The 27042-nt window shown below is 45.9% G+C and overlaps 1 protein-coding gene across 1 annotated transcript; it reads left to right on the top strand.

Moving 5' to 3' along the window:
• The first annotated feature begins 3852 nt into the window (after positions 1-3852).
• Positions 3853-25078, top strand: LOC132405929 (N-acetylmuramoyl-L-alanine amidase-like). Its single transcript, XM_059990910.1, has 5 exons — positions 3853-3928; positions 4593-5447; positions 11750-11960; positions 21071-21365; positions 24963-25078. The coding sequence occupies exons 1-5, from the start codon at positions 3853-3855 to the stop codon at positions 24996-24998; spliced, it is 1473 nt and encodes a 490-aa protein (XP_059846893.1). The 3' UTR covers positions 24999-25078.
• Positions 25079-27042: the final 1964 nt, after the last annotated feature.

Below are 27042 nucleotides of genomic sequence, written 5' to 3'. Positions count from 1 at the left end.
ATGTTCATGGGTTCATGGACTGTTCAGAAAGAAAACTGGTTTACTTAACAACCTTTGGCAAAGAATCTCAGTACGCTCCCTCTCTATATCTGTCTCATTGCCAAGCGCTGTCAGAGTCTGGGGTGAGCCCATTCATGTGGAAGTTTCATAACTGAAATAAAACCTTATTGTAGTGCAATCGAGACACCTTGAAATAAATGAGCTTCAGTTCTCAGCAAATTGCAAACTCTGTCCGTGGCTGAAAAGCTCTGGAAAACTCTTGTGGAGTTTGGGGAAGCCGGAATTGTACTTCAGAGTCACCCTGAGGGATTTCAGCCCGTCTTCACCAATTCAGCAGATAGGTAAGATCCGGTTGAATTCCCGCTGCTGTCAGGAAGGAGTTTGAACATTCTCCCTGTGACCATGTGGGTTTCATATGTGTGTTCCGGTTTCTTCACACATTCCAAGGACATACAGTTAGGCTTAGGAAGTTAAGGACATGCTACGTTGGTGACACTTGTGGGCTGCCGAGCAGAATGCTCAATGATTTAATTTGACACAAAGAGTTGAATTTCACTGTGTGTTTAGATGTACATGTGACAAATAAAGCTAATCTTCAAAAAGACTCTTACTGTAATTTCATTCTCAAAGCACCTACAATTTGGCAAAACACTGGAAGCAGCGATTTCAAAAATCATTTGACAGCAGGTCACAAATAGGTATTAGAAAAGGGTGTCAATAGTGTGACTGAAGAGAGAAAGAGATAGGAGATTGAGGTGAGAAATCCAGAGCTTGGGGTCTTGGTATTTGAAGGCACATCCATTATTAATGGTTCAGTGGTTCCGTTTGATATCGGAGAATGCATACAAGTATACAACCTGAAGGCTCATGTCTTCCAGGCCATTCTTGGAGATAGCAAAGCGCCTGTCTGAAAACCCACCGCTTGCAAAGAGCCATAGGTTGAATTGTAGACCACACACTCCGACAGAACCCCAACCACCTTGTAAAGAAAAGAGACATAAGAGAAGAAGAAGAAGAAGAAGAAACTACTTCGCGGACAAACTGCAAGAAGTCTCCTGGGTCTGCAAGAATGTCTGGTGCCATCTCTCCTCACTTTCCCCTTCGTGCAGGTATATTCAAGCAACTGGAAAGATGCAGATATCTCAGAGTATATTAAGCAATACAGCATTGATACGGGCTCTTTGGTCCAATGAATCCATGCCAACCATGGTGTCCTCCCAACTGGACCAATTTTTTTTTTAAATCTTTCCCCCTCACCCTAAATCTTTGCCCATAGTTTTGATCTGCTGTACAAAGACTGACAAACAGCTAATGTGCAAAAAATGACAAAACAAAACGAACAATAATAGAGAGAAAACACTAAAAAGTGTGCAGGTACTGGAAATCCAAAACAACAAACAGATGCTGGAGGAACTCAACTCAGCAGGTCAGGCAGCATCAATGGAAAAGAGCAAACAGTCACCATCTCAGGCTGAGACTCTTCTCCAGGACTGGAAAGGAAGGGGGAAGACACCAAAGTAAAAAGGTGGAAGGATGGGAAAGAGGGATAGAAGGTGATAGGTGAAGCCAAGTGGATGGTAAAGGTAAATGGCTGGAGAAGAAGGGATCTGATAGGAGAGGAGAGCTAAACTTAGGAGAAAGGGAAGAAGGAGGGACCCTGGGGGAAATGATAGTCAGGTGAGAAAGATGTTAATTAAATTAAGAACATGAGTTGTAGAGTCCTTCAAAGTGAAACTTGAAGTTGGGCGGTTGTGGAATTAGTACAGTGTCAAGGTGAGTGAAGTTATCTGTGTTGGTTTAGGAGTCAATGAGAACGTGGAGAGAATAGCTTGCAGGAACAGATAGTGGGGGAGAATGATTGCACTGTGAGCCAGCAGACACAAAGAGCCGATGGCCTCCTTTTGTGTTATGTGGAAAACGTGAAATAATTGAATTCAAGGCCCAAAATTTCAGGCATCCTTTACCCACTCCATTTGGTCATTGCCCACACATTCCTCCCTCTGATGCCCTCTCCCTACTATTACCATCTGCCCTTTGTATCTCTCCTACATTTGATTCCAGCCCTTTGCCACCTCCACCTATCACAACCAAGCCTCTGTCGCCATTTCCACCCCCCTCCCTCATCTGCCTATCACTCATCAAGACCTGGATCCATCCAATACTTGCCAGCTCTTGCTTCATCCATTCCCCTCACCTTTTTATACTGGCTACCTCCATTCTGTCTTTAAATCCATGTGAAGGGTCTTAAGCCAAAATGTTGCCTGTCTATTTCCCTGTGTCAGTGCTGCCTGAGCTCAGTTTTTGCTTTGTATCAGTCCACTGGGAAGCAGAAGTAGGAGAATCAAAGAACTGCAGCTCTTCCATTGTTATTGGTGATCTCTGAGGTTGTACAAGAGCGGACCCAGGGGAGCCAATGAATTCTGTCTCTGCTGAATGGGTGCAGTCTGGGTCTAAGCAACCTCTGCCTAGTAGATAAAGACTGTAGGTGCCATCGCATGCAACCCTCCAAAACTCTGAAAGTCACAAGGGGCTGCTGATGCTGGTGTTTGCAACAACAAACAATCTGCTGAAGAGCTCAGGGGGTCAAGCAACTCCTGTAGGGTGGATGGGGGAGGGAGAGAAGGAACTGGTGACATTTTGGGTTGAAACGCTGCAACAGCACTTAGTGGGGAGTGATGTCACCTCGGGCTCCTGCCTCACCACAGTAGGTGTTTCCAACAGGAGCAGAGTCTCTGATCCAAAGGCACAGCCAACAAATAGAGGAAAGTTCCATTTGAACTGAGATGAGGAGGAATTTCCCAGCCAGAGGGTGGCGAATCTGTGAAATTCATTGCCACAAGAGAACTATGAAGACCAAGTCTTTGACTCTACTTAAGACTAAGATCGATAGGCACTTGATTGGTATGGGAGTTAAAGGTTATGGCGAGAAGACAGGAGAATGGAGTTAAAAATAATCAGCGTGGAGCAAACTCGATGGATTTGATCTTTAATTTTGCACCTGTACCTTATGGTCACTCTTCATCTTCTCTTTATAATTCCTCAGTATTACTATTTCAGAGGACCTGTCCTTGGGTCCAGCAGGCAGGCACAATTATAAAGAAAGTACAGCAGTGCTTCCTAGGAGTTTAGAAAGATTCAGCATAACATCTGAATTTTTAATGAACTTCTATAGATGTGTAGTGGAGAGTATATTGACAGGCTGCATCACATCCCGGGATGGAAACACCAAAACCCTTGAATGGAAAATGCTACAAAAAGCAATGGAAACAGCCCAGTCCATCATGGGTTCAAGCACATCTATGCAGAGCACTGGTGCAGAAAAGCAGCATTCATCATAAGAGACCCCACTACCCCATTCATGCTCTCTTCTCACTGCTGCTGTCAGGGAGAAGGTACAGGAGCCACAGGACGCACTCCACCATGCTCTGGAACAGTTGATATCTCCCGACCGTCAGGCTCTTGAACCAAAGGGGATAACTTCACTCAAATTCACTTGCTCTATCTCTGAAATGTTCCCACAGCCTATGGACTCACTTATAAGGACTCTTCATCTTATATTCTAGATATGTATTGTTTATTTATTTATGTATTGTTATTATTAATATCTTTATTTGTGCAGTTTGTTGTCTTTTTACACTTTTCACAGACGCTGCTCAACCTGCTAAGGTTTGTCTAGCAGTTGCTGCTATTAGAGTCATGGATTTCCCTTAAATCTCCCACCAGTGGATGTAACATTGAAAGCTAATAAAGTAATAACTTGTTTACAATAGAAAGTAAAGTTCAAGCCAACTTTACACAAACTCTCGAATGGAATGATAAAGGGGGCAAAGGTTTCACTTGTTAACTCCGAGGATGGCGGACAGCGTTAGAATTCTATGGAGCTTACTCCTCCTCTGGGTTCTGTACCTACAGCCCCTGCCCTGCTATGGTGAGTTCTCTGCCCTTGAATGGCAGCTTATTTTCTTAAGCCAAGGTTTAATAAGACACAGCTGTATTCTGTCTGGGTAGCCTCCAACTTGATGGCAGAAACATCAATTTCTTGAACTTCTGGTAATTGCCTGCCCCCCTGTACCATTCCCCATTCCTGGTTTCCTCTCTCACTTTATTTCCTTACCTGACCATTACCTCTCTCTGAATTGGAGGACTTTGGCTATTGGCAGAAGTCCGACACACTTGAGTTATTTCTCTGGAATGGCAAAGGCTGATGAAGGACCTGATAATCTTATAAATGTCCACATGAATCCCATCTACCTGAAAGTGATCCCCATTACCAGAAGGGCCCTTGTGTAATTGGTCATGCATATCTTGTATTGTGCCTTCCTCCAATTGATCTAGCACATCATTGTTAGGGGTCTTCGTGTGGTTAGCCATCCACGTCCCCCAGCAGGGTCTTCCTGTGATTGGTTCTGCACATCACTGTGTGGCGCCTTTCAAAGTTCAAAGTAAATTTATTATCAACGTATGTATATGTCACCATATACTACCTGAGGTTCCTGCATGCATTCCTCAGACAACTTTCCAAATAGTGCATGATAACATTTCTGGGCTTTGGGTGTCTCACCCCCTACTGAAAATCTTTGTTCTCTTCCCAGCGACACCAGCCTCCCACCTAAATAATGTTTTAAACATCATTGAGGAGCTGGAAGGGCAGGACCCCACAATGAACATTCTCAAAGTTACAGAATTTCTACGTGACCTTCAAACATCTGACCAGGATTTCCGACACTTTCTCCTTGGGGGGACCTCAGACGCCGTGGTCTTGCCACAGCCCTTGAATCACACCAGCCTCTCCTTCCTCAAGGAGGTGCTCAATCACGGTGCTGGCCCTCTGAATGAGACGGGGGTGGTCCTCACTCCAGATGGGACGACGGTCGCTGTGGGGAATCTTGTTGCTGGAATTGAAGCCGGACTGAAGAGAGGGGCGAACCAGTCATGGTCAGGTGTGGCTGGGCCTTTCTCTGCTCCGGTCGACAGCCTTTGTGCCTTGACACTGGCCAAGGACCTGGGACTGGCATTCTTATTCCACCATACGAACCAGAACAAAGAGCAACTTGGACCAGATGGATGTTGGGATGACGTGGATTCTCCTCGGGTTTTCACCGGGTCTGGCCCCTGGACCCCTGCTACCAATGCTCTGATCAACGGTGGCATGGATGGCTTCATCCTGGGAAAGGTGCTCACCGAGCTGCAGACCCCACTGCCTAAGCTCAGCGCCTTGCTGAGGGATTACTACAGCCAAGTTCCCAGCCTCCTGCGCCAAAAGGCAAGTAAACGGCGGAAAAATTTTGAGGCCACCTTTGACCTTGGTAATTTCACCAGTCAAGTCTTAAGTGCAGTCTCCATCTTGGACCACATACGGAACAATTCAGTCCTCCAGCACCTCGACCTCAACACCTTCAGAGAGAGATCTGAGCAAGGACTGCAGCAGTTTTATCACAGCTATCTCGGTAAGGGATTGATGGCTATGACCGTCATTGAGCAGACTGAGCTGATACACGGTAATATGATAGCTGAACACACATTTTTTATTCAGCCTGGGTAGTCTACAAACCAACAGCATGAACATTCAACTGCTCAGTTTCAGGTAACCTGCTCCCCTCTGTCTCTTTCCTCTCTCCTCCTGATCCACCCAGACCTTTCTACACCCATCCCACTCCCCATATCACCCTGTTTCTTTCCCCTCCTCCACTCACTCCAACTGCCCATCGCTCACATACTTCACCCACTCACGCCCCTTGTTCCACTATTCCCATCTTCCCTCCCCACCTCCCTTATTTTATAGACAATAGGCGCAGAAGTAGACCATTCGGCCCTTTGAGCTTGCACCGCCATTTTGAGATAATGGCTGATCATCTACTATCAATACCCAGTTCCTGCCTTGTCCCTATATCCCTTGATTCCCCGATCCATAAGATACCTATCTAGCTCCTTCTTGAAAGCATCCAGAGAATTGGCCTCAACTGCCTTCCGAGGCAGTGCATTCCAGAACCCCACAACTCTCTGGGAGAAGACGTTTTTCCTTAACTCTGTCCTAAATGACCTACCCCTTATTCTCAAACCATGCCTTCTGGTACTGGACTCCCCCAGCATCTGGAACATATTTCCTGCCTCTATCTTGTCCAATCCCTTAATAATCTTATATGTTTCAATCAGATCTCCTCTCAATCTCCTTAATTCCAGTGTGTACAAGCCCAGTCTCTCTAACCTCTCTGTGTAAGACAGACATCCCAGGAATTAACCTCGTGAATCTACGCTGCACTTCCTCTACAGCCAGGATGTCCTTCCTTAACCCTGGAGACCAAAACTGTACACAATACTCCAGGTGTGGTCTCACCAGGGCTCTGTACAAATGCAAGAGGATTTCCTTGCTCTTGTACTCAATTCCCTTTGTAATAAAGGCCAACATTCCATTAGCCTTCACTGCCTGCTGCACTTGCTCATTCACCTTCAGTGACTGATGAACAAGGACTCCTAGATCTCTTTGTATTTCTCCCTTACCTAGCTCTACACCATTCAGTTAATAGTCTGCCTTCCCGTTCTTACTCCCAAAGTGGATAACCTCACACTTATTCACATTAAACGTCATCTGCCAAGTATCTGCCCACTCACCCAGCCTATCCAAGTCACCCTGAATTCTCCTAACATCCTCATCACATGTCACACTGCCACCCAGCTTAGTATCATCAGCAAATTTCCTGCTGTTATTCTCAATGCCTTCATCTAAATCATTGACGTAAATTGTAAACAGCTGTGGTCCCAATACCGAGCCCTGTGGCACCCCACTAGTCACCACCTGCCATTCTGAGAAACACTCATTCACCGCTACCCTTTGCTTTCTATCTGCCAACCAGTTTTCTATCCATGTCAATGTCTTCCCCCCGATGCCCTGAGTTTTGATTTTACCCACCAATCTCTTATGTGGGACCTTATCAAATGCCTGCTGAAAATCAAGGTACATTACATCCACTAGATCTCCCCCGTCTAACTTCCTGGTTACATCCTCGAAAAACTCCGACAGATTAGTCAAGCATGAATTACCCTTGGTAAATCCATGCTGGCTTGGCCCAATCCTATCACTGCTATCTAGATATGCCACTATTTCATCCTTAATAATGGACTCTAGCGTCTTCCCCACCACCGATGTCAGGCTGACAGGTCGATAGTTCTCTGTTTTCTCCCTCCCTCCTTTCTTAAAAAGTGGGATAACATTAGCCATTCTCCAACCCTCAGGAACTGATCCTGAATCTAAGGAACATTGGAAAATGATTACCAATGCATCCGCAATTTCCAGGGCCACCTCCTTTAGTACCCTAGGATGCAGACCATCTGGACCTAGGGATTTGTCAACATTCAGTCCCATTAGTCTTCTCATCACCGTTTCCTTCTTAATGTCAATCTGTTTCATTTCCTCTGTTACCCTATGTCCTTGGCCCATCCATACATCTGGGAGATTGTTTGTGTCTTCCTTAGTGAAAACAGATCTAAAGTACTCATTAAATTCTTCTGCCATTTCTCTGTTTCCCATAACAATTTCACCTAATTCATTCCTCAAGGGCCCAACATTGTTCTTAACTATCTTCTTTCTCTTCACATACCTAAAAAAGCTTTTGCTATCTTCCTTTATACTCCTGGCTAGCTTGTGTTTGTACCTCATTTTTTTTCCCTGTATTGCCTTCTTAGTTAAGTTCTGTTGTTCCTTAAAAATTTCCCAATCATCTGTCCTCCCACTCACCTTAGCTCTGTCATACTTCCTTTTTTTTAATGCTATGCAATCTCTGACTTCCTTTGTCAACCACTGTGGCCCCTTTCCCCCCTTTGAATCCTTCCTTCTCTGGGGGGATGAACTGATTTTGCACCTTGTGCATTATTCCCAAGAATACCTGCCACTGTCTTTTCTGCTAGGATATCCGTCCAGTCAACTTTGGCCAGCTCCTCCCTCATGACTCCATATTTTCCCCTGTTCAGCTGCAACACTGACACCTCCGATCTGCCCTTATCCTTCTCAAATTTCAGATAAAAACTTATCATATTGTGATCACTACCTCCTAATGGCTCCTTTACTGTGAGATCACTTATCAAATCCTGTTCATTACATAACACTAAATCCAGAATAGTCTTGTCCCTGGTCGGCTCTCGTACAAGCTGTTCCAAGAATGCATCCCGAAGGCACTCTACAAACTCCCTAACCTGGGGTCCAGCACCAACCTGATTCTCCCAGTTCACCTGCATGTTGAAATCCCCCATAACTACTGCGACATTACCTTTGCCACATGCCAATGTTAACTCCCTATTCAACTTGCACCCAATATCCATGCTACTGTTTGGTGGCCTGTAGGCAACACCCATTTGTGTCCTTTTGCCCTTACTGTTCCTCAGTTCTATCCACACAGACTCCACTTCTCCTGATCCTATGTCCCCCCTTGCACTCATTCCTCACCAACAGGGCCACCCCACCCCCTCTGCCCACATTTCTGTCCCTACAATAGCACGTATACCCTTGTACATTCATTTCCCAGGTCTGATCTCCCTGCAGCCATGTCTCCGTTATCCCAACAACATCATAGTTATCCATTTGCACCTGGGCTTCAAACTCATCCACCTTATTTCTGACACCGTGCATTCAGATATAGAATTTTTAGCCCATTTCTCCTCTCTCTGTTTGAATCGCTGCCTATTGTGCTTAACCCAGCTCCTCAAACTCCCATCGGGCTATATGCCCCTAGAATTTTGTTGTCCTTCCTAAATTTACTTATTCTTTCAACACATTTAACTCCATGTTCCATCAGACCATCCCTCTGTACATGTGTCCTCCTAACACTTGTTCCGCCTCACCTTTCCCTACTACACAGTTAATATTCCGGAACCGTGTAGTCCCCACCTGTCCTTTATTCTTCCTCTCGCTATCCTCTCTCTCATTCTGGATCCCTGCCCCCTGCAAATTCAGTTTAAACCCCCCCCCCCCCAAGAAGCACAAGCAAATTTCCCTGCAAGAATGTTAGCACCACTCCAGTTCAGGTGTAAACCGTCCCTTCGGACAGATCCCACTTTCCCTGGAACAAAGCCCAATTATCTACACGTTCCATGCTCCACCATCTTCTCCTATCTGGTTCCATTATCTGCAACCCTTTTAACTCCAGCTACCACCTTCTAAGCTCTGTCACTACGGTGGTACTAGAAAGTTTGTGAATCCTATAAATATTCTCTATTTCTGCATAAGTATGATCGAAAATGTGATCAGATCTTCACCTAAGTCCTAAAACTAGATAAAGAGAACCCAATTAAATAAATAACACAAAAATTATACTAGTTCATTTACTTGTTAAGAAAAACAATCCAATATTACATGTATTTCTTGGAAAAAGTATGTGAATCTCTGTGGTAAAACCTTCTACAAAAGCTATTTGGAATCAGGTGTTCCAATCAATGAGATGAGATTGGAGGTGTGGGTTGTAGAGGTGCCCTGCCCTATAAAAAAGACACACAAAGTCATGTTACTGACAGAGCCTGCTCTTCTCAAGAAAGATCTGTTTATGTGCACCATGTCTCAATCAAAACAAATTTCAGAGGACCTTAGAAGATGGACTGAAGACCTCAGTATTCATCAGTCCACAGTAAGAGAAATTGTCCACAGATGGAGGAAACTCAGTAGTGGGCAGCCTGCAAAGATCACTCCAAGAGCACAACGTGGAATGCTGAAGGAGGTGAAAAAGAACCCAAGGATAACAACAAAGGACCTGGAGAAATCTTCTAGAACTTGCTGAAGTCTCTGTTCACGAGTCCCCTGTAAGAAAAACTCTGAACAAAAATGGTGTTCATGGAAGGACACCACGATGGAAACCACTGTTCTCCAAAAAAAACATTGCTGCACGTCTCAAGTTTGCAAAAGACCAGAATCAGAATCAGGTTTATTATCACCGGCACGTGTCATGAAATTTGTTAACTTAGCAGCAGCAGTTCAATGCAATCACCTGGGTGTTCTGCAGTGCTTCTGGGACAATGTTCTGTGGACAGATGAGACAAAAGTTGAACTTTATGGCAGAAATGTGCATTGCTATGTTTGGAGGAAAAGGGCAGTGCTCACCAACACCAAAACTCATCCCAACTGTGAAGCATGGTGGAAGGAGCATCATGGTTTGGGGCTACTTTCCTGCCTCAGGGCCTGGACAGCTTGCAATCACTGAGAAAACAATGAATTCAAAATTGTTTCAAGACATTTTACAGGAGAATGTCAGGGTAGCAGTCTGTCACCTGTAGCTTAATAGAATTTGGATAATGCAACAAGACAATGATCTGAAACACAAGAGTAAATCAACAACAGGTTGGTTTAAAAAGAAGGAAATTTGTGTTTTTAAAGTCCTGACCTGATTCTTACAGAAATGTTGTGGAAGAACCTGAAGCAGGCAGCTCATTCAAGGAAGCCCACAAGCATCACAAAGTTGAAGCAGTTTTGTAAGGAGGAATGGCCTAAAATTCTTCCAGGCCAATGTGCAGGGCTGAATACGTTTGGTTGAAGTTATTGTTGTACAAGGGGGTCACACCAGTTACTGAAAGCAAAGGTTCACATACTTTTTCCAAAAAAATACATGTAATATTGGATCATTCTTCTATTTATTTAATTGAGTTTCCTTTATCTAGTTTCATGACTTAGTTGAAGATTTGATCACATTTTAGGTCATATTTACAAACGTTTGTATTTAGAAATAGAGAAAATTGTACAAGGTTCACAAACTTTCTAGCACCACTGTATTTTCATTCTCCGTCCGTCTACCTGTCACTCCTCCTCACCCGAATCCACTGTCACCTCCTAGACCATGTCATTATTTCTACTCTCCTTCCATCTGCCTATCACCCCCCAGCCTCTGTCACTATTTCCATTCTTCCTCCATCTGTATATCACTCCTCCTCACCTGGATCCACCTATCACCTGCTAGCTCTTGCCTCACCACTTCCCCTCACCTCCTTCTACCGATTTTCTCCCCTGTCTTTCAGTTCAAGTGGAGGGTGTCAATCCCAAACATTAAATGTCCATTTCCCTCCACGGAATGCAATCTTAAAGAGACGTACATTCGATGGATGCTTTTGCTCCCAGAGTTGGGGAGACTAAAACCAGGGGCCATAGATTCGGGTGATAGGGGAACATTTTCAAGCGGACCTAAGGGCAACATTTTCACGCAGAGGGTGGTGGATCGAGCTGCCAGAGGAAGTGTTTGAGGCAGGTGCACTTAAGGAGTGCTTAGATCGCATGGAGGGCTGGAGCTTGGAGGGAAATGGGCTGAACACAGGATACCATGTTCAACAGGGACTTACTGGGCCACAGGGCCTGTATCAATGTTCTGGTGTTCTCAGGCTCCGTGCTGCCTGATGCAATGTTTTCCTCTCACTGGCTGTTTTTTTTTCATTCCAGACTCCAGCATATATGACTGAATTTTTTTTAACTTTTATTTCTTTAAGTTATGTGAGCTTTGCAGGCTAATCCAACATTCAATTGTCTATCTCTAAAGAACAGGGGAAGTCTAGAGGAGTACGGGCCAAATAGGGGAAATGGTACGAGCTAGTGAGTACCTGGAATTTGCTGCCAGAGGAAGTGGTTGAGGTGGGTTCATGGAACGTTTAAGGGGCATTTGGATAGGTACATGGAAGGGTTATGGGAATCTGAGCTACGTAGGGATGTGCACCTGATGGGCTGAAGGACTTGTTTCCGTGCTGCATGACTCTCTATGCAGCTTCCGTGTGAATTTGTTTCTTCCAGAATGCCCAGCCATTATACCCCGATGTATGTGGGCTGCCAAGCCCTACAGGGGCGAGCCCGAGGAGCTGGAGCTGCCGTTGCGCTTTGTCTTCATTCACCACACCTTCGGGCCCAGCCAGCCTTGCACGACCTTCCGGGAGTGTGCGGCGGACATGAGGAGTATGCAGCGTTTCCACCAGGATGATCGGCAGTGGAACGACATTGGGTACAGGTAAAGAGACACACTGTGCCACCCCCCCCCCCCCACTGCTTGTGTCTGGGGTGGGGAAATGAAGAAAAATGTACACATTTGACCCATTGCATTTGTGCCTTTTGAGAATAATAGCCAGAACAGGGATAGAAAATACGGGAGGGATTCAGCTAGTCAAGTATCTTCTGTGGAGAAAGAAACCAGTCAGGTTCAAGCAGGTTTACCTAAAAAAATGATCAGTAAGTGTAGTCATGGGAAACAATGAGAGAACTGTTTAGCTGAAGTTGGAGAATTCAGTGTTCATTCCAGAAAGCTGTAAAGTACGAAGGCAGCAGATAAGAAGCTGTACTTTAGACTGAAGGGACTGCGGACAGACAGGTCTGAATGAAAGCGGGATTGAGAATCAAAGTGCCAGAAGTAGGAAGCTTAGGACCACTCTGTAGGCCGAGGGCAGGTGAGTTATTTAATTAATTTATTTATTTGGGATACAGCAATACTACATGCCATGAGACCATAAGATATAGGAGCAGAAGCAGGCCATTTAGCCCATCGAGTCTGCTCCACCGTACAATCACAGGCTGATCCAATTCTTACAGTCATCCCCACTCCCCTGCTTTCACCCCAAACCCTTTGTTGCCTTGGCTAATCAACAACCTATCTTCCTCTGCCTTAAATGCACCCAGTGACTTGGCCTCCACAGCCACTCGTGGCAACAAATTCCACAGGTTTACCACCCTCTGACTAAAGTAATTTCTCCGCATCTCTGTTCCAAATGGGCGTTCTTCAATCCTGAAGTCATGCCCTCTTGTCTTAGACTCCCTTAGCATGGGAAATAACTTTGCCATATCTAATCTGTTCAGACCTTTTAACATTTGGAATATTTCTATGAGATCCCCTCTCATTCTCCTGAACTTCAGGGAATACAGCCCAAGAGCTGCCAAACATTTCTCATATGGTAACCCTTTCATTCCTGGAATCATTCTCGTGAATCTTCTCTGAACCCTCTCCAATGTCAGTTCATCCTTTCTAAAATAAGGAGCCCAAAACTGCACACAATACTCCAAGAGTGGTCTCACGAGTGCCTTATAGAGACTGAACATCACATCCCCACTCTTATATTCTATACCTCTAGAAATGAATGAGAACATTGCATTCACCTTCTTCACCACTGACTCAATCTGAAGGTAAACCTTTAGGGTATTGTGCACAAGGACTCCCAAGTCCCTTTGCATTTCTGTATTTTGAATTCTCTCCCCATCTAAATAATAGTCTACCTTTTTATTTCTTCCACCAAAGTGCATGACCGTACACTTTCCAACATTGTATTTCATTTGCCACTTCTTTGCCTATTCCCCTAAACAATCTAAGTCTCCCTGCAGGCTCTCTGTTTACTCAACACTACCTGCTCCTCCACCTATCTTTGTATCATCGGCAAATTTCACAACAAATCCATTAATCCCATTGTCCAAATCATTGACATAGATTGTAAAAAGCAGCGATCCCAACACCAACCCCTGTAGAACTCCACTGGTAACCAGCCAGAAAAGGATCCTTTTATTCCCACAACAACACACACAAAATGCTGGTGGAACACAGCAGGCCAGGCAGCATCTATAGTGAGAAGCACTGTCGACGTTTCGGGCCGAGACCCTTCGTCAGGATTAACTGAAGAGACGTACTAAGAGATTTGAAAGTAGTGGGGGGAGGGGGAAATGCGACATGATAGGAGAAGACCAGAGGGGGTGGGATGAAGCTAAGAGCTGGAAAGGTGATTGGCGAAAGTGACACGGAGCTGGAGAAGGGAAAGGATCATGGGACGGGAGGCCCCGGGAGAAAGAAAAGGTGGGGGGGGAGCACCAGAGGGAGATGGAGAACAGGCAAACAACTAAATATTTCAGGGATGGGGTAAGAAGGGGAGGAGGAGCATTAACAGAAGTTAGAGAAGTCAATGTTCATGCCATCAGGTTGGAGGCTACCCAGCCAGTATATAAGATGTTGTTCCTCCAACCTGAGTTTGGATTCATTTTGACAGTAGAGGAGGCCATGGATAGACATATCAGAATGGAAATTACCCAGACCCTTTATTCCCACCCTCTGTTTTCTGTCGATCAGCCAGTGCTCCACTGATGCTAGTAACTTCCTTGTAATTCCATGGGCTCTTATCTTGCTGAGTAGCCTCTGCGACACCTTGTCATAGGCCTTCTGGAACTCCAAGTACACTACATCTCCTTTGTTTCCCCTGTTTTTCAAATCCTCAAAAAAACTGCAGTAGGTTAGTCAGGCAGGACCTTCCTTTCAGGAAACCATGCTGGCTTTGGCCTATCTTGTCATGTGCCTCCAGGTATTCTGTGACCTCATCCCTAATAATCGATTCCAGCAACTTCCCAACCGCTGCTGTCAGGCTAACAGGTCTATAGTTTCCTTTTTCCTGCCTCCCACCCTTCTTAAATAGTGGAGTAACATTTGTAATTTTCCAGTCCTCCGGTACAATGCCAGGATATATCGATTCTTGAAAGATCACTGTTAATGCCTCCACAATCTCTCCAGCTATTTCCTTCAGAACCCGAGGGTGCATTTCATCAGGTCCAGGAGATTTATCCACCCTCAGACCATTAAGCTTCCTGAGCACCTTCTCAGTCGTATTTTTAACTGAAAATTTCCTCACTTCCCTGACACTCTTCAATGTCCGGTATACTGCAAATATCTTCCACTGTGAAGACTGATGAAAAATACGCATTCAGTTCCTCTGCCATCTCTGCGTCTCTCATTAAAATATCTCCTGTGTCATTTTCTATTGGTCTTACATCTACCCACAACTCTCTTTTATCTTTTATATACCAAAAAAAGCCTTTAGTATCTTCTTTGATATTAATTGTCAGCTTCGTTTCATCATTCATCTTTTCCTTCCTAATGATCTTCTTAGTTTCCTTCTGCAAGATTTTAAAAGCCACCCAATCCTCTATCTTCCCACTAGCTTTGGCTTCCTTGTATGCCCTCTCTTTTGCTTTTACTTTGGCTTTGATTTCACCTGTCAGCCATGGTAGTGTCCTTCGTCCATTTGAAAATTTCTTCTTAGTTGGAATATATCTGTTTTGCACTTCCCTCATTTTTCACAGAAGCTCCAGCCATTGCTGTTCTGCTGTCTTTCCTGCTAGTGACCCTTTCCAGTCAATCTTGGTGAGTTCCCCTCTCATGTCATTGTAATTTCCTTTATTCCACTGAAATATTGATACATTGGAATTTAGTTTCTCATTCTCAAATTTCAAAGTGAACTCGATCATATTATGATCACTGTTCCCTCAGGGTTCCTTAATCTTAAACTCTCTTATCACCTCCGGATCATTCCACAACACTCAATCCAGCACAGCTGATCCCTGGTGGGCTCAACAACAAGCTGTTCTGAAAAGCCATCCCTTCGACATTCTACAAATTCTCTCTTGAGGTCCAGTACAGGCCTGGTTTACCCAATCCACTCGCTTGTTAAAATCCTCAACGATTATCATGACATTGCCCTTCTGACACACCTTTCCTGTCTCCTGCTGTAATTTGTAATCCACATTCCGGCTGCTGTTTGGAGGCCTGTATACAACTGCCATTAGTGTCCTTACCCTTGCCATTTCTTAACTCAACGTATAGAGACTCTACACCTTCCGATCCTAGGTCATCCCTTTCCAATGATTTAATATTATTTCTCATACACAGGGCCACACCATCCCCTCTGCCTACTTAACCTATCTTTCTGATACACAGTGTATTCCACTCCCAAAGACAGCCATCCTTTAGCCAAGTTTCAGAGATGGCCACAACATCATACTTGCCAATCTATAGCTGAATTTCAAGATTGTCATTTTATTTCTTATAGTACATGCATTCAAATACAACACTTTCAGTCCAGTATTTGGTGCTTTCTGTTTAAACTGCACCACGCCTCTATTTCCCCATAACTCATCCCTCTGGCTGTCATTATGCCTCATCTCCTGCCTGTCCTTTCTATCATCTCTGTTGCACGCTGTCTTCTGAGGGATGATGAGCTAAAGTCAATAAACAGCATCCTGGCAAATGGGACACCATTTTCCAGGTGGGACCGGACTGAGTGGAGTCCAGAAGCTATAGCATCATCAGAGTCTGGTTTGAGCAATAAGTGAATTGGAAATGATCCAATGTGGTGGGAAGGTGCAACGTTATAAAGCACTTCATTATAGTTGAGGTCAGTGCCACTGGACAGTAGTGACGGAGAAAGGTTCTGTTGTTCTCATGGGCACTGGGATAATGGTGGCTTCCTTGAAGCCTGAGGGGGCAGTGGACTGTGTCAGAGAGACGTTGAAGATGTCTGTTGGAACTTCTGTTAACTGGGCTGCATGGTCACTCGACTCCCAAGCAGGTGTGCCATCAGGCCCTGCATCTTCAATGGATTGACCCATCTTGGGTCTTCCTCACACCAGCTGCAACCAGACTGACTGCCTTCTCCTCAGGGGCTCTTCCTTGTCTGCACGTCACTCCATGCTTCAAACTAACTGTAAAAGACATTCAGTGTATTGAGGAGAGGTGGCATTATCATTGATGCACAGGGTGGACTTGTAGTCCTTCTAGGTCTGAATGCCCTGCCACCTGTGCTTCATATCTCTGATGTCAGAGAAATGGCTGTATATAATCCCATTTTGCCTTCCTGATGGTGCAGGAAAGCATAGTTCTTGCTGAACTGTCTTATCCCCCAATTTGAAAGCAGCACTCCAACTTCTCTGTCATGTCCAGACCTCTGCTGCCAGCCACGTCCTCACATAGGTGTGTTTAGTAATGGTGATGTCCTCAGTGCAGCTCCTTATAGCCAATCACAGATCTCGTATATTCATCGACGTTAATGTGTCGGTCACAGGTAGCTACCTCCCTGAACATGAACCAGTCCGTGTTTTCAAAACCTGTAAAGGTGTTGGGGTGTGTGATTTGGAGGTCACTGATGGCTCTGTAGAGCTCACGCAGTGCTTCCCCAGCATTAGTACGGGGGGCGGGAGTGGTACGTACACTGGCACATCGCAATGGCACTCAACCCCCTTGGAAACTGAAGAGCCCACATTTCACTGTTAACAACACTGCCAGGGTTGTCACTATGAAGCATTCACACACCAGTTTTGATTAACGCAGTTACACACACCTCCAGCTCAGAGATTGCAGGGATTCTATCGGCTCAAGAAGAGAAGAAACCCTGGAGGCGATGGCTGCTTCAGGGATGATATCCTGAAGCCATTTTCCGTTGGGATGAGCAAGCAGCTGTGCTTCATCTCACACTGATTCCGTCTCAGACACAGGTAATCTAGTTTATTCGCTAGTGATCAAATGTTTGAAAGCGGAATCAACAGGAGAGCTGGATGCAGGGTTTTGCCTTTAGATTTGCATGGTTACCAGCACATTTTCCTCACCTCTGTTTCCTTGTGCAGTGTGTTTGGGCAGCTGCCGTAAACGACAGCGCAGCCTGATCTGGAGCTCATCTGCTATCCAACGAGTCACTGGCAAAGGAGACTTACAGTACCTGGTGTTCTTAGTATCCAGCAGTGTCTTGTGATCATAAGAAAGATGTTAAGGATGAATAATTGACACCATTAGTTGGAGCTGCTGCCACTGGATGCACCAGCATCTTGTCTTCTGTCCACAGTGTGAATACCCAGTCTGCATTAGGACACTCTGTAGAGGCCTTGGGGTGGACCAACAAGGGAGTCCACAGTGTGAATACCCAGTCTGCATTAGGACACTCTGTAGAGGAGGCTTTGGGTTGGACCAACAAGGGAGTCCACAGTGTGAATACCCAGTCTGCATTAGGAAGCTCTGTAGAGGCCTTGGGGTGGACCAGCAAGGGAATCCACAGTGTGAATACCCAGTCTGCATTAGGACACACTGTAGAGGCCTAGGGGTGGACCAACAAGGGAGTCCACAGTGAATACCCAGTCTGCATTAGGACACTCTGTAGAGGCCTTGGGGTGGACCAACAAGGGAGTCCACAGTGTGAATACCCAGTCTGCATTAGGACACTCTGTAGAGGCCTTGGGGTGGACCAACAAGGGAGTCCACAGTGTGAATACCCAGTCTGCATTAGGACACTCTGTAGAGGCCTTGGGGTGGACCAACAAGGGAGTCCACAGTGTGAATACCCAGTCTGCATTAGGAAGCTCTGTAGAGGCCTTGGGGTGGACCAACAAGGGAGTCCACAGTGTGAATACCCAGTCTGCATTAGGAAGCTCTGTAGAGGCCTTGGGGTGGACCAACAAGGGAGTCCACAGTGTGAATACCCAGTCTGCATTAGGACACACTGTAGAGGCCTAGGGGTGGACCAACAAGGGAGTCCACAGTGAATACCCAGTCTGCATTAGGACACTCTGTAGAGGCCTTGGGGTGGACCAACAAGGGAGTCCACAGTGTGAATACCCAGTCTGCATTAGGACACTCTGTAGAGGCCTTGGGGTGGACCAACAAGGGAGTCCACAGTGTGAATACCCAGTCTGCATTAGGAAGCTCTGTAGAGGCCTTGGGGTGGACCAACAAGGGAGTCCACAGTGTGAATACCCAGTCTGCATTAGGAAGCTCTGTAGAGGCCTTGGGGTGGACCAACAAGGGAGTCCACAGTGTGAATACCCAGTCTGCATTAGGACACTCTGTAGAGGCCTTGGGGTGGACCAACAAGGGAGTCCACAGTGTGAATACCCAGTCTGCATTAGGACACTCTGTAGAGGCTATGGGGTGGACCAACAAGGGAGTCCACAGTGTGAATACCCAGTCTGCATTAGGAAGCTCTGTAGAGGCCTTGGGGTGGACCAACAAGGGAATCCACAGTGTGAATACCCAGTCTGCATTAGGACACTCTGTAGAGGCCTTGGGGTGGACCAACAAGGGAGTCCACAGTGTGAATACCCAGTCTGCATTAGGACACTCTGTAGAGGCCTTGGGGTGAACCAACAAGGGAGTCCACAGTGTGAATACCCAGTCTGCATTAGGAAGCTCTGTAGAGGCCTTGGGGTGGACCAACAAGGGAATCCACAGTGTGAATACCCAGTCTGCATTAGGACACTCTGTAGAGGCCTTGGGGTGGACAAACAAGGGAGTCCACAGTGTGAATACCAAGTCTGCATTAGGACACTCTGTAGAGGCCTTGGGGTGGACCAACAAGGGAGTCCACAGTGTGAATACCCAGTCTGCATTAGGAAGCTCTGTAGAGGCCTTGGGGTGGACCAACAAGGGAATCCACAGTGTGAATACCCAGTCTGCATTAGGACACTCTGTAGAGGCCTTGGGGTGGACAAACAAGGGAGTCCACAGTGTGAATACCCAGTCTGCATTAGGATGCTCTGTAGAGGCCTTGGGGTGGACCAACAAGGGAATCCACAGTGTGAATACCCAGTCTGCATTAGGACACTCTGTAGAGGCCTTGGGGTGGACCAACAAGGGAGTCCACAGTGTGAATACCCGGTCTGCATTAGGACTCTAGTAGAGGAGGCCTTGGGGTGGACAGGGGTGCAAAAGACTAGAAACAAAGTAGAGCGAATGAACTGATGCTTCATCTAGAAGTATTGGTTGGGAAATACAGTAGCTCCATGGTCTAGTCACAAAAACCTGCAACCATGGGTGTTCAATTTTTGTCTATTTTTAAAGAGTGTTTCGAATACATTGAACATTTGGCTTTCTAATCCTTTGGCCAATTCCTTTATACAGCCTGGATACTGACTTCTTGGCTAAGAGAATCTGTTCTTTCCTGTTTATACTATCTCGGGCTATTGGATATGGTAGTGTGGCATCGTTAGTAGAGCCTGTGTCTTGTATTGCCAGAGGTCTAGGTTCAGTCTTGACTTCCAGTACCATCTCTGTGGAGTTTCCAAGTTCTTCCTATGACCATGTGGATCTCCAATTTCCTTCCATATCCCAAATATGTGCAGGTTGAAAGGTTAATTGACCACCTTAAATAGCCCCTAGTACAGATTAATGGGAAAACAATATGTGTGAGGATATAGGGAAGGAAATAGAGGAATAAGGCTTCATGTGTGAATCTGCAGATGCTGGAAATAAATAAAAAACACAAAATGCAAAATGCTGGCAGAACTCAGCCGGCCAGACAGCATCTATGGGAGGAGGTAATAACGACGTTTCGGCCAAAACATCATAATTGCCTCCTCCCATAGATGCTGTCTGGCCTGCTGAGTTCTGCCAGCATTTTGCATTTCGTGTTTTTGAGGAATAAGGCTTAATACTTTGTCTAGAATGGACTCAATGGGCTGAATGGCCTCCTTCCGTGTGAATATATGAATAAGATGGTGTTTTTGACAACAAAACATTCCGAAACACTTCCCAGGAATATAATCAAAGTCTAAGACAGAGATATTGGAGTTGGTAACTGACACAGATAGAGGTTTTCTGAAATGTACAATGAACAGAGAATTTTAGGAGGAAGTTCCAGAGTTTTCGGACGTGGAGACTTGGTCTTTGCTGGTGGAGCAATTAAATCCAGAGATGAGCAAGGGACAAAGTTAGAGAAATGTGGAACTTTCGATTATGGGGCTCGAGGCTCCTGCTTGGCAACTACCACAGTTTATGTAAAAAAATGTTGCCTTACATATCTCTTGTAAATGTTCCCCCTCTCACTGTGACCTCTAGTGCTCAACATTTCCCCCAGTAAACAGACGCTATCCACCCTCTCTATATCACTATGCTCTCAGTCAATATCGTCCCTCTCTGTCGCTATCTGCCCTCTCAATGTCACTATCTACCCTCTCAATGTTACTATCTACCCTGCCACTATCTACTTGTTACTACTCTTTCTATGACACTACCTACTCAAAGTATGAGGAATTAGGAGTGAGACTGGGGAAGGTTGAAACGTGTTGGAGGAGTTGAGACTTGGGTGGAGAAGAGACTGGGGAAGGCAGAAAGGAGAGAGAAGAGAAGAATAGATGCAGGGGTTGATGTGAAGTGACCATAGAGAGATTTTAAGGTAAGGACTGGATAATTATAGCTAAGCTATTGTGTTATGAGGAGATGATGTGAGCACAGGGCTGGTGGGACATGGTGCAGATCAGGGCAAACCTGTTAGGTTTACAGACTGTAGTTACCACAGTGTGAGAGCCCTGTGCTAATTCCTGCCGTGTCCTGTACAGCTTTGTGGCAGGCTCTGATGGATACCTGTACGAAGGCCGGGGCTGGCACTGGGTAGGAGCCCACACCAAAGGCCAGAACTCTAAGGGTTATGGGGTGAGCTTCATTGGTAATTACACCTCTACACTCCCGGACCAAGACTCGTTGCAGCTGGTGAAAGAAAGTTTCATGAAGTGTGCTGTTGCAGGCAAGAAGTTAGTGGGTGATTACGTCATCCAGGGACACCGACAATACAGAGAGACCACCTGTCCTGGGGAGGCTCTCTACAATGAAATCAGGAGCTGGGAAGCCTTTCAGGTAAGAGTGTTTCCATGAGACCTTTCATTGTTACTGGATGGACGATGACTGTGATACTGAGTACCCATCTGGACCATTTTATTTGTGTGTTGGTTTAACATTTGGATTTATGTCACTGACCCATTTACAGGTTCTCTCTTGTAACGCCTTTTTTCAATGATTTTAAGTTCCCTGCCCCCTACCGCCTTATTTTCACCATGGATATCCAGTCCCTATATACCTCCATCCCCCACCAGGAAGGTCTCAAAGCTCTCCACTTCTTTTTGGATTCCAGACCTAACCAATTCCCCTCTACCACCACTCTCCTCCATCTAGCAGAATTAGTCCTTACTCTTAATAATTTCTCCTTTAGCTCCTCCTACTTCCTCCAAACCAAAGGTGTAGCCATGGGCACCCGTATGGGTCTCAGTTATGCCTGCCTTTTTGTTGGCTTTGTGGAACAATCCATGTTTCAAGCCTATACGGGTATCTGTCCCTCTCTTTTCCTTTGCTACAGCAATGACTGCATTGGTGCTGCCTCCTGCACGCCTGCTGAGCTCATTGACTTTATTAACTTTGCCTCCAACTTTCATCCTGCCCTCAAATTTACCTGGTCCATTTTTGACACCTCCCTCCCCTTTCTTGATCTTTCTGTCTCTGTCTCTGTCTTTGGAGACAGCTTATCTACTGATATCTACTATAAACCTATGGTCTCTCACATCTACCTGGACTATTCCTCTTCCCACCCTGTCTCTTGCAAAAATGCCATCCCTTTCTCGAAATTCCTCCATCCGCCGCATCTGTTCTCAGGATGGGGCTTTTCATTCCAGGACGAAGGAGATGTCTTCCTCTTTTAAAGAGAGGGGCTTCCCTTCTTCCACCGTCAACTCTGCTCTCAAATGCATCTCTCCCATTTCACGCACATCTGCTCTCAAACCATCCTCCCACCACCCCACTCGGGATAGGGTTCCCCTTGTCCTCACCTACCACCCCACCAGCCTCCATGTCCAACATATAATTCTCCGTAACTTCCGCCACCTCCAACAGGATCCCACCACCAAGCACATGTTTCCCTCCCCTCCTTTTCTGCTTTCCATAGGGATTGCTCCCTACGCGACTCCCTTGTCCATTCGTCCCCCCCCCCATCCCTTCTCACTGATCTCCCTCCTGGCACTTATCCTTGTAAGCGGAACAAGTGCTACATCTGCCCTTACACTTCCTCCCTCACCACCATTCAGGGCCTCAGTTTATCCTTCTCCACTTTCCCATTAACTTCCCCAGGTCGTCTACAGGCTAGAGGAAATTTATAGTGGTTAATTAACCTACCAACTTGCACAATTTTGGTGTCAGTCTGCCTCACCGCTGCCCCAGTTTCTGTTCTTGTACCACAGTGAGTCAGGCTGCTAATGGTGTGGTTTTGCAGTGTAGTAATACCTGCTGAGCTGCTTTCATGGTGATCTCTACAACTTTGTAGAACGTACATCTACGAAGGAGCAGGAGCAAGTGTGAACAATACAGCTCCTTCCAGCATGCTCCACCATTCACATTGGATCTGATCTTGGCCCCAGCACTCAGCTGCACGCTGCCCATGCCCTTTCCTTGCCCGTAGCCCAAAACTGCATCTCACGATAGTATTATCTAATGAAGGTGAACGAGACTGTAGGTCATAAACACGAGAGATTCTGCAGATGCTGGAAATCCAGAGCAATGCACACAAAGTGCTGGAGAAACGCAGCAGGTCAGGCAGCCTCTATGGAGAGATTTAAAGAGCCAATGTTTCAGGCTTCAAACCTTCGTCTGGACTGGAGAGGAAAGGAGAAGATGGCAGAATAAGAATGTGAGGGAGGGGAAGGAGTACAAGGTAGGAAAGAGGAATACCAGGTGCTTTTTAAGGTACAGATAAATACATTTTTGAAAGATCAGGAAAATGAGGGTGTTGAGGAACAACATAGATCCCATGATCATATGGAATGGTGGGGTAGGTGTAAGGGGCTGAATGGCCTACTCATGTTCCTGTTTCCTTGTGCTCTTCTATAGGACTAGATTCCTCCTTGCAGGAGAAACATCATCTCAGTGCCCACTCTGGTAACCATCTTGTGTTTCAGTCAGGCCTTCTCTGAATGTTTTGAATCCTATTAGTATAGGCCCAGCCTGCACACTCCTTCCTTAGTAAAAAGATACTTTATCCCAGCAATCATCTTTGCTGCACTACCTCCAAGCCAAGTATACTCCTTCTTAAAGAAAGACATTAGCTGGGCACAGTAAAGACACAAGAGAGTCTGTAGATGCTCGAAATCTTAAGCAACACACAAACGAACTACTGGAGGTCAGGCAACAGCTACCTGAGCCTTCATCAGGACTGCAAAGGCAGAATAAGGTGGAAGGGAAGGGGAGGAGTACAAATTGGCAGGCGACCAGGTGAGGGGAAGATGATTGTGTGGGGGAGGAGGGAATATGTGAGAACATGGATTGTGATGGTGTATGAGGTAAAGGACTGAAGAAGAAGGAATCTAATAGGAGAGGACAGTGAACCACAGAATAAAGGGAAGGAGGTGTGAAACCAGAGGGAAATAAAGGGCACTTCCTGAGGGTGGAGAAGAGAAAGGGTAAGAGCCAGAATGGAGAATGGAAAGGGGGGGGGGGAACAAAGATGAATGATTACCTTAAGTTAGAAAATTCGATGTTCATGCAATCTTCCAGGTTTTGGACAATCTTACCACAGTTTTGGACATTTGAAACAAGCCGTCACACTTTCCATACTCTATCCTCTTTCGAAGCCAGCATCCCATTTGTTTTCCCAATGACACTGTATGTGCATGCTCACCCTGTGTCAGGCTGTGATTGATGCTGGTGATCAAGCCTATTCCAGCCTGGACCCCTGACTCTGGCTTCAGACTGTTCGCAAGGGCCTCATGGAATTTGTGCAAGGTGGTGTCAATTTGGCTGCCTTACATATTTTCCTCACTTATTCTATTTTATTTTCTTACGATGCAGAATGATTTCTGAAAATGGCTATTTGATGGTCTTGATCCAGAATATCAACTCTTTATCCCTCTCCATAGACGCTGCCTGACCTGTTAAGTACCTCCAGCATTTTGTGTGTGTTACTCTCTGGATTTCCATCATCTGCAGAATCTCTTGTGTTTGATTATCAGTGTGGACTCAGCTGAAGAACCTGTTTAAGAGAACTTTTAAGATCATTTAACCCATCAGTCCTATGATAGATCCTACATCTCTCTTAGTACCCCACTTATTTACCAGTAACTCACCCATCACCTCCAGTCCGATTCTTCCACTACCCATCTACACCAGGGCCAATGAATCACTCTAATGTCTGAGACATGGGAGGAAACCAGAGCAATTGGACGAAATCCACACTGTCACAGGGAGAACATGCAAACTCCACACCCATAGCACCAGAGGTGAGGCACCCTGAGTCATGGCTCTACCAGCTGTGCCGCATTATTAACCAGGAGGAAACCCAGTGCGTTGCTGGTAGAAATGCTAGCAGGCTGGCACACAGAATGCGGGGGTGGGAGACAGGGGAAGGCAGGGGCTGGGTGGTGGAGGTATATATAGCTTTAATTCTGACCCTCTTATCTCCATGTTCCACATTAGGAGGTTGGAGCCACCGAACCCACTGACAAGATGTAACCATTGAAATCTAATGCATTGAGTGAAGATCGCAGATGGAGACCATGGGCTCCACATCCATCAATAAACATCCTCAATTCTCCACTATGACTTGGCTCAGTGATTTCTTTGGGGCCTATTTGCCACATTGAAGCCTCAGACTCGCTTGCTTACTGCTTTCACTGAGGTTCAGGTGGGCTTTGAACCTCTGGCAGTCTTCTGACTGTTCTTTATTGTCACCAAATAATTGATACTAAAGCGTACATTCATCACAGTGATATTTGATTCTGCGCTTCGCGCTCCCTGAAGTGCAAATGGAAGTAAATATAATAAAAATTTAAATTATAAATCATAATTAGAAAATAGAAAAGGGAAAGTAAGGTAGTGCAAGTCAGGTCCGGATATTTGGAAGGTACGGCCCAGATCCGGGTCAGGATCTGTTCAGCAGTCTTATCACAGTTGGAAAGAAGCTGTTCCCAAATCTGGCCGTACGAATCTTCATGCTCCTGAACCTTCTCGCGGAGGGAAGAGGGACAAAAAGTGTGTTGGCTGGGTGGGTCGTGTCCTTGATTATCCTGGCAGCACTGCAAAGTGTAAAGTGAGTCCAAGGATGGAAGATTGGTTTGTGTGATGTGCTGGGCTGTGTTCACGATCTTCTGCAGCTTTTTCCAGTCTTGGACAGGACAACTTCCATACCAGGTTGTGATGCACCCTAGAAGAATGCTTTCTATGGTGCATCTGTAAACATTAGTGAGGGTTTTAGGGGACAGGCCAAATTTCTTCAGCTTTCTCAGGAAGTAAAGGTGCTGGTGGGCCTTCTTGGCAGTGGGCTCTGCTTGGTTAGACCAAGTCAGGTCATTTGTGATATTCACCCCAAGGAACTTAAAGGTTTCAACCTGTTCCACCTGCGCACCACCGATGTAGATGGGATCGTGTGGTCCACTACTCCTTCTGAAGTCAACAACCAATTCCTTCATCTTGCTGACGTTGAGGGATATGTTATTGTCTTCATACCATGCCACCAGGTTCTTTCTCTGTACTCAGACTCATCATTACCCAAGATACAGCCTACAATTGTGGTGTCATCAGCAAACTTATATATTGAGTTCGATGGAAACTTGGCTACACAATCATGGGTGTACGATGAGTACAGCAGGGGGCTGAGTACACAGCCTTGTGGGGCACCGGTGCTCAGAGTGATTGTAGAGGAGAGCTTGTCCCCTATTTTTACAGCCTGGGTCCTGTCTGTGAGGAAGTTGAAGATCCAGCTGCAGATCTGAGTGCTAAGACCCAGGTTCCGGAGCTTAGGAATCAGTTTATTTGGAATGATGGTATTAAAGGCAGAGCTGTAGTCAATGAAAAGGAGCCTTACATATGCATCTTTATTCTCCAGGTGTTCTAAGGAGGAATGTAGTGCCAGAGAGATGGCATCTGCCGTTGACCTGTTGCTCCGGTAGGCGAATTGCAAAGCGTCGAGGTTGACCGGTAGGTTATGGTTGATGTGTGCCATAACCAATCGCTCGAAGCACTTCATAGCAATTGATGTCAGAGCCACAGGTCGATAGTCATTCAGACATGCCACCTTGCTTTTCTTTGGCACCGGGATTATCGTTGCCTTCTTAAAACACTGGGGGATCTTAGTCTGCAGCAGGGAGCAGTTGAAGATGTCAGCAAACACTCCAGCTAGCTCGCTTGCACAGGCCAGGAGAACCTGTCCCGGGATGCCTTCTGGGCCCGTCGCCTTCCTTGGATTTATCTTCAGGAAGGCTCTTTTATCATCTTCCTCGGTGATGATGAATCTCGATGCCACCAGGTCCGGTACAGGGAGAGAATGACACCAAGGCTGACACAGATAGTTCTCCTGGTCTCCACTCACACCCAAACTTTAGGCCTTCCTGTGGTCAAAAGCTAACCCCAGTGATCCCTGAAGATTACGTTGGCAGAAGTGGGTGGAAGGATTTTAATGACTGTCCCCAGCTGCTGCTTCCCCGAGAGAAAGACAAACATAGTTCAGATTTGACAATCAAAACAAGTTTTATTTCTGAACACCAATAGGGGTCATGGG

This window comes from Hypanus sabinus, chromosome 16, assembly GCF_030144855.1.
Source record: "Hypanus sabinus isolate sHypSab1 chromosome 16, sHypSab1.hap1, whole genome shotgun sequence".
Lineage (NCBI taxonomy): Eukaryota > Metazoa > Chordata > Chondrichthyes > Myliobatiformes > Dasyatidae > Hypanus > Hypanus sabinus.
This window is presented reverse-complemented; position numbering and strand designations above follow the sequence as displayed.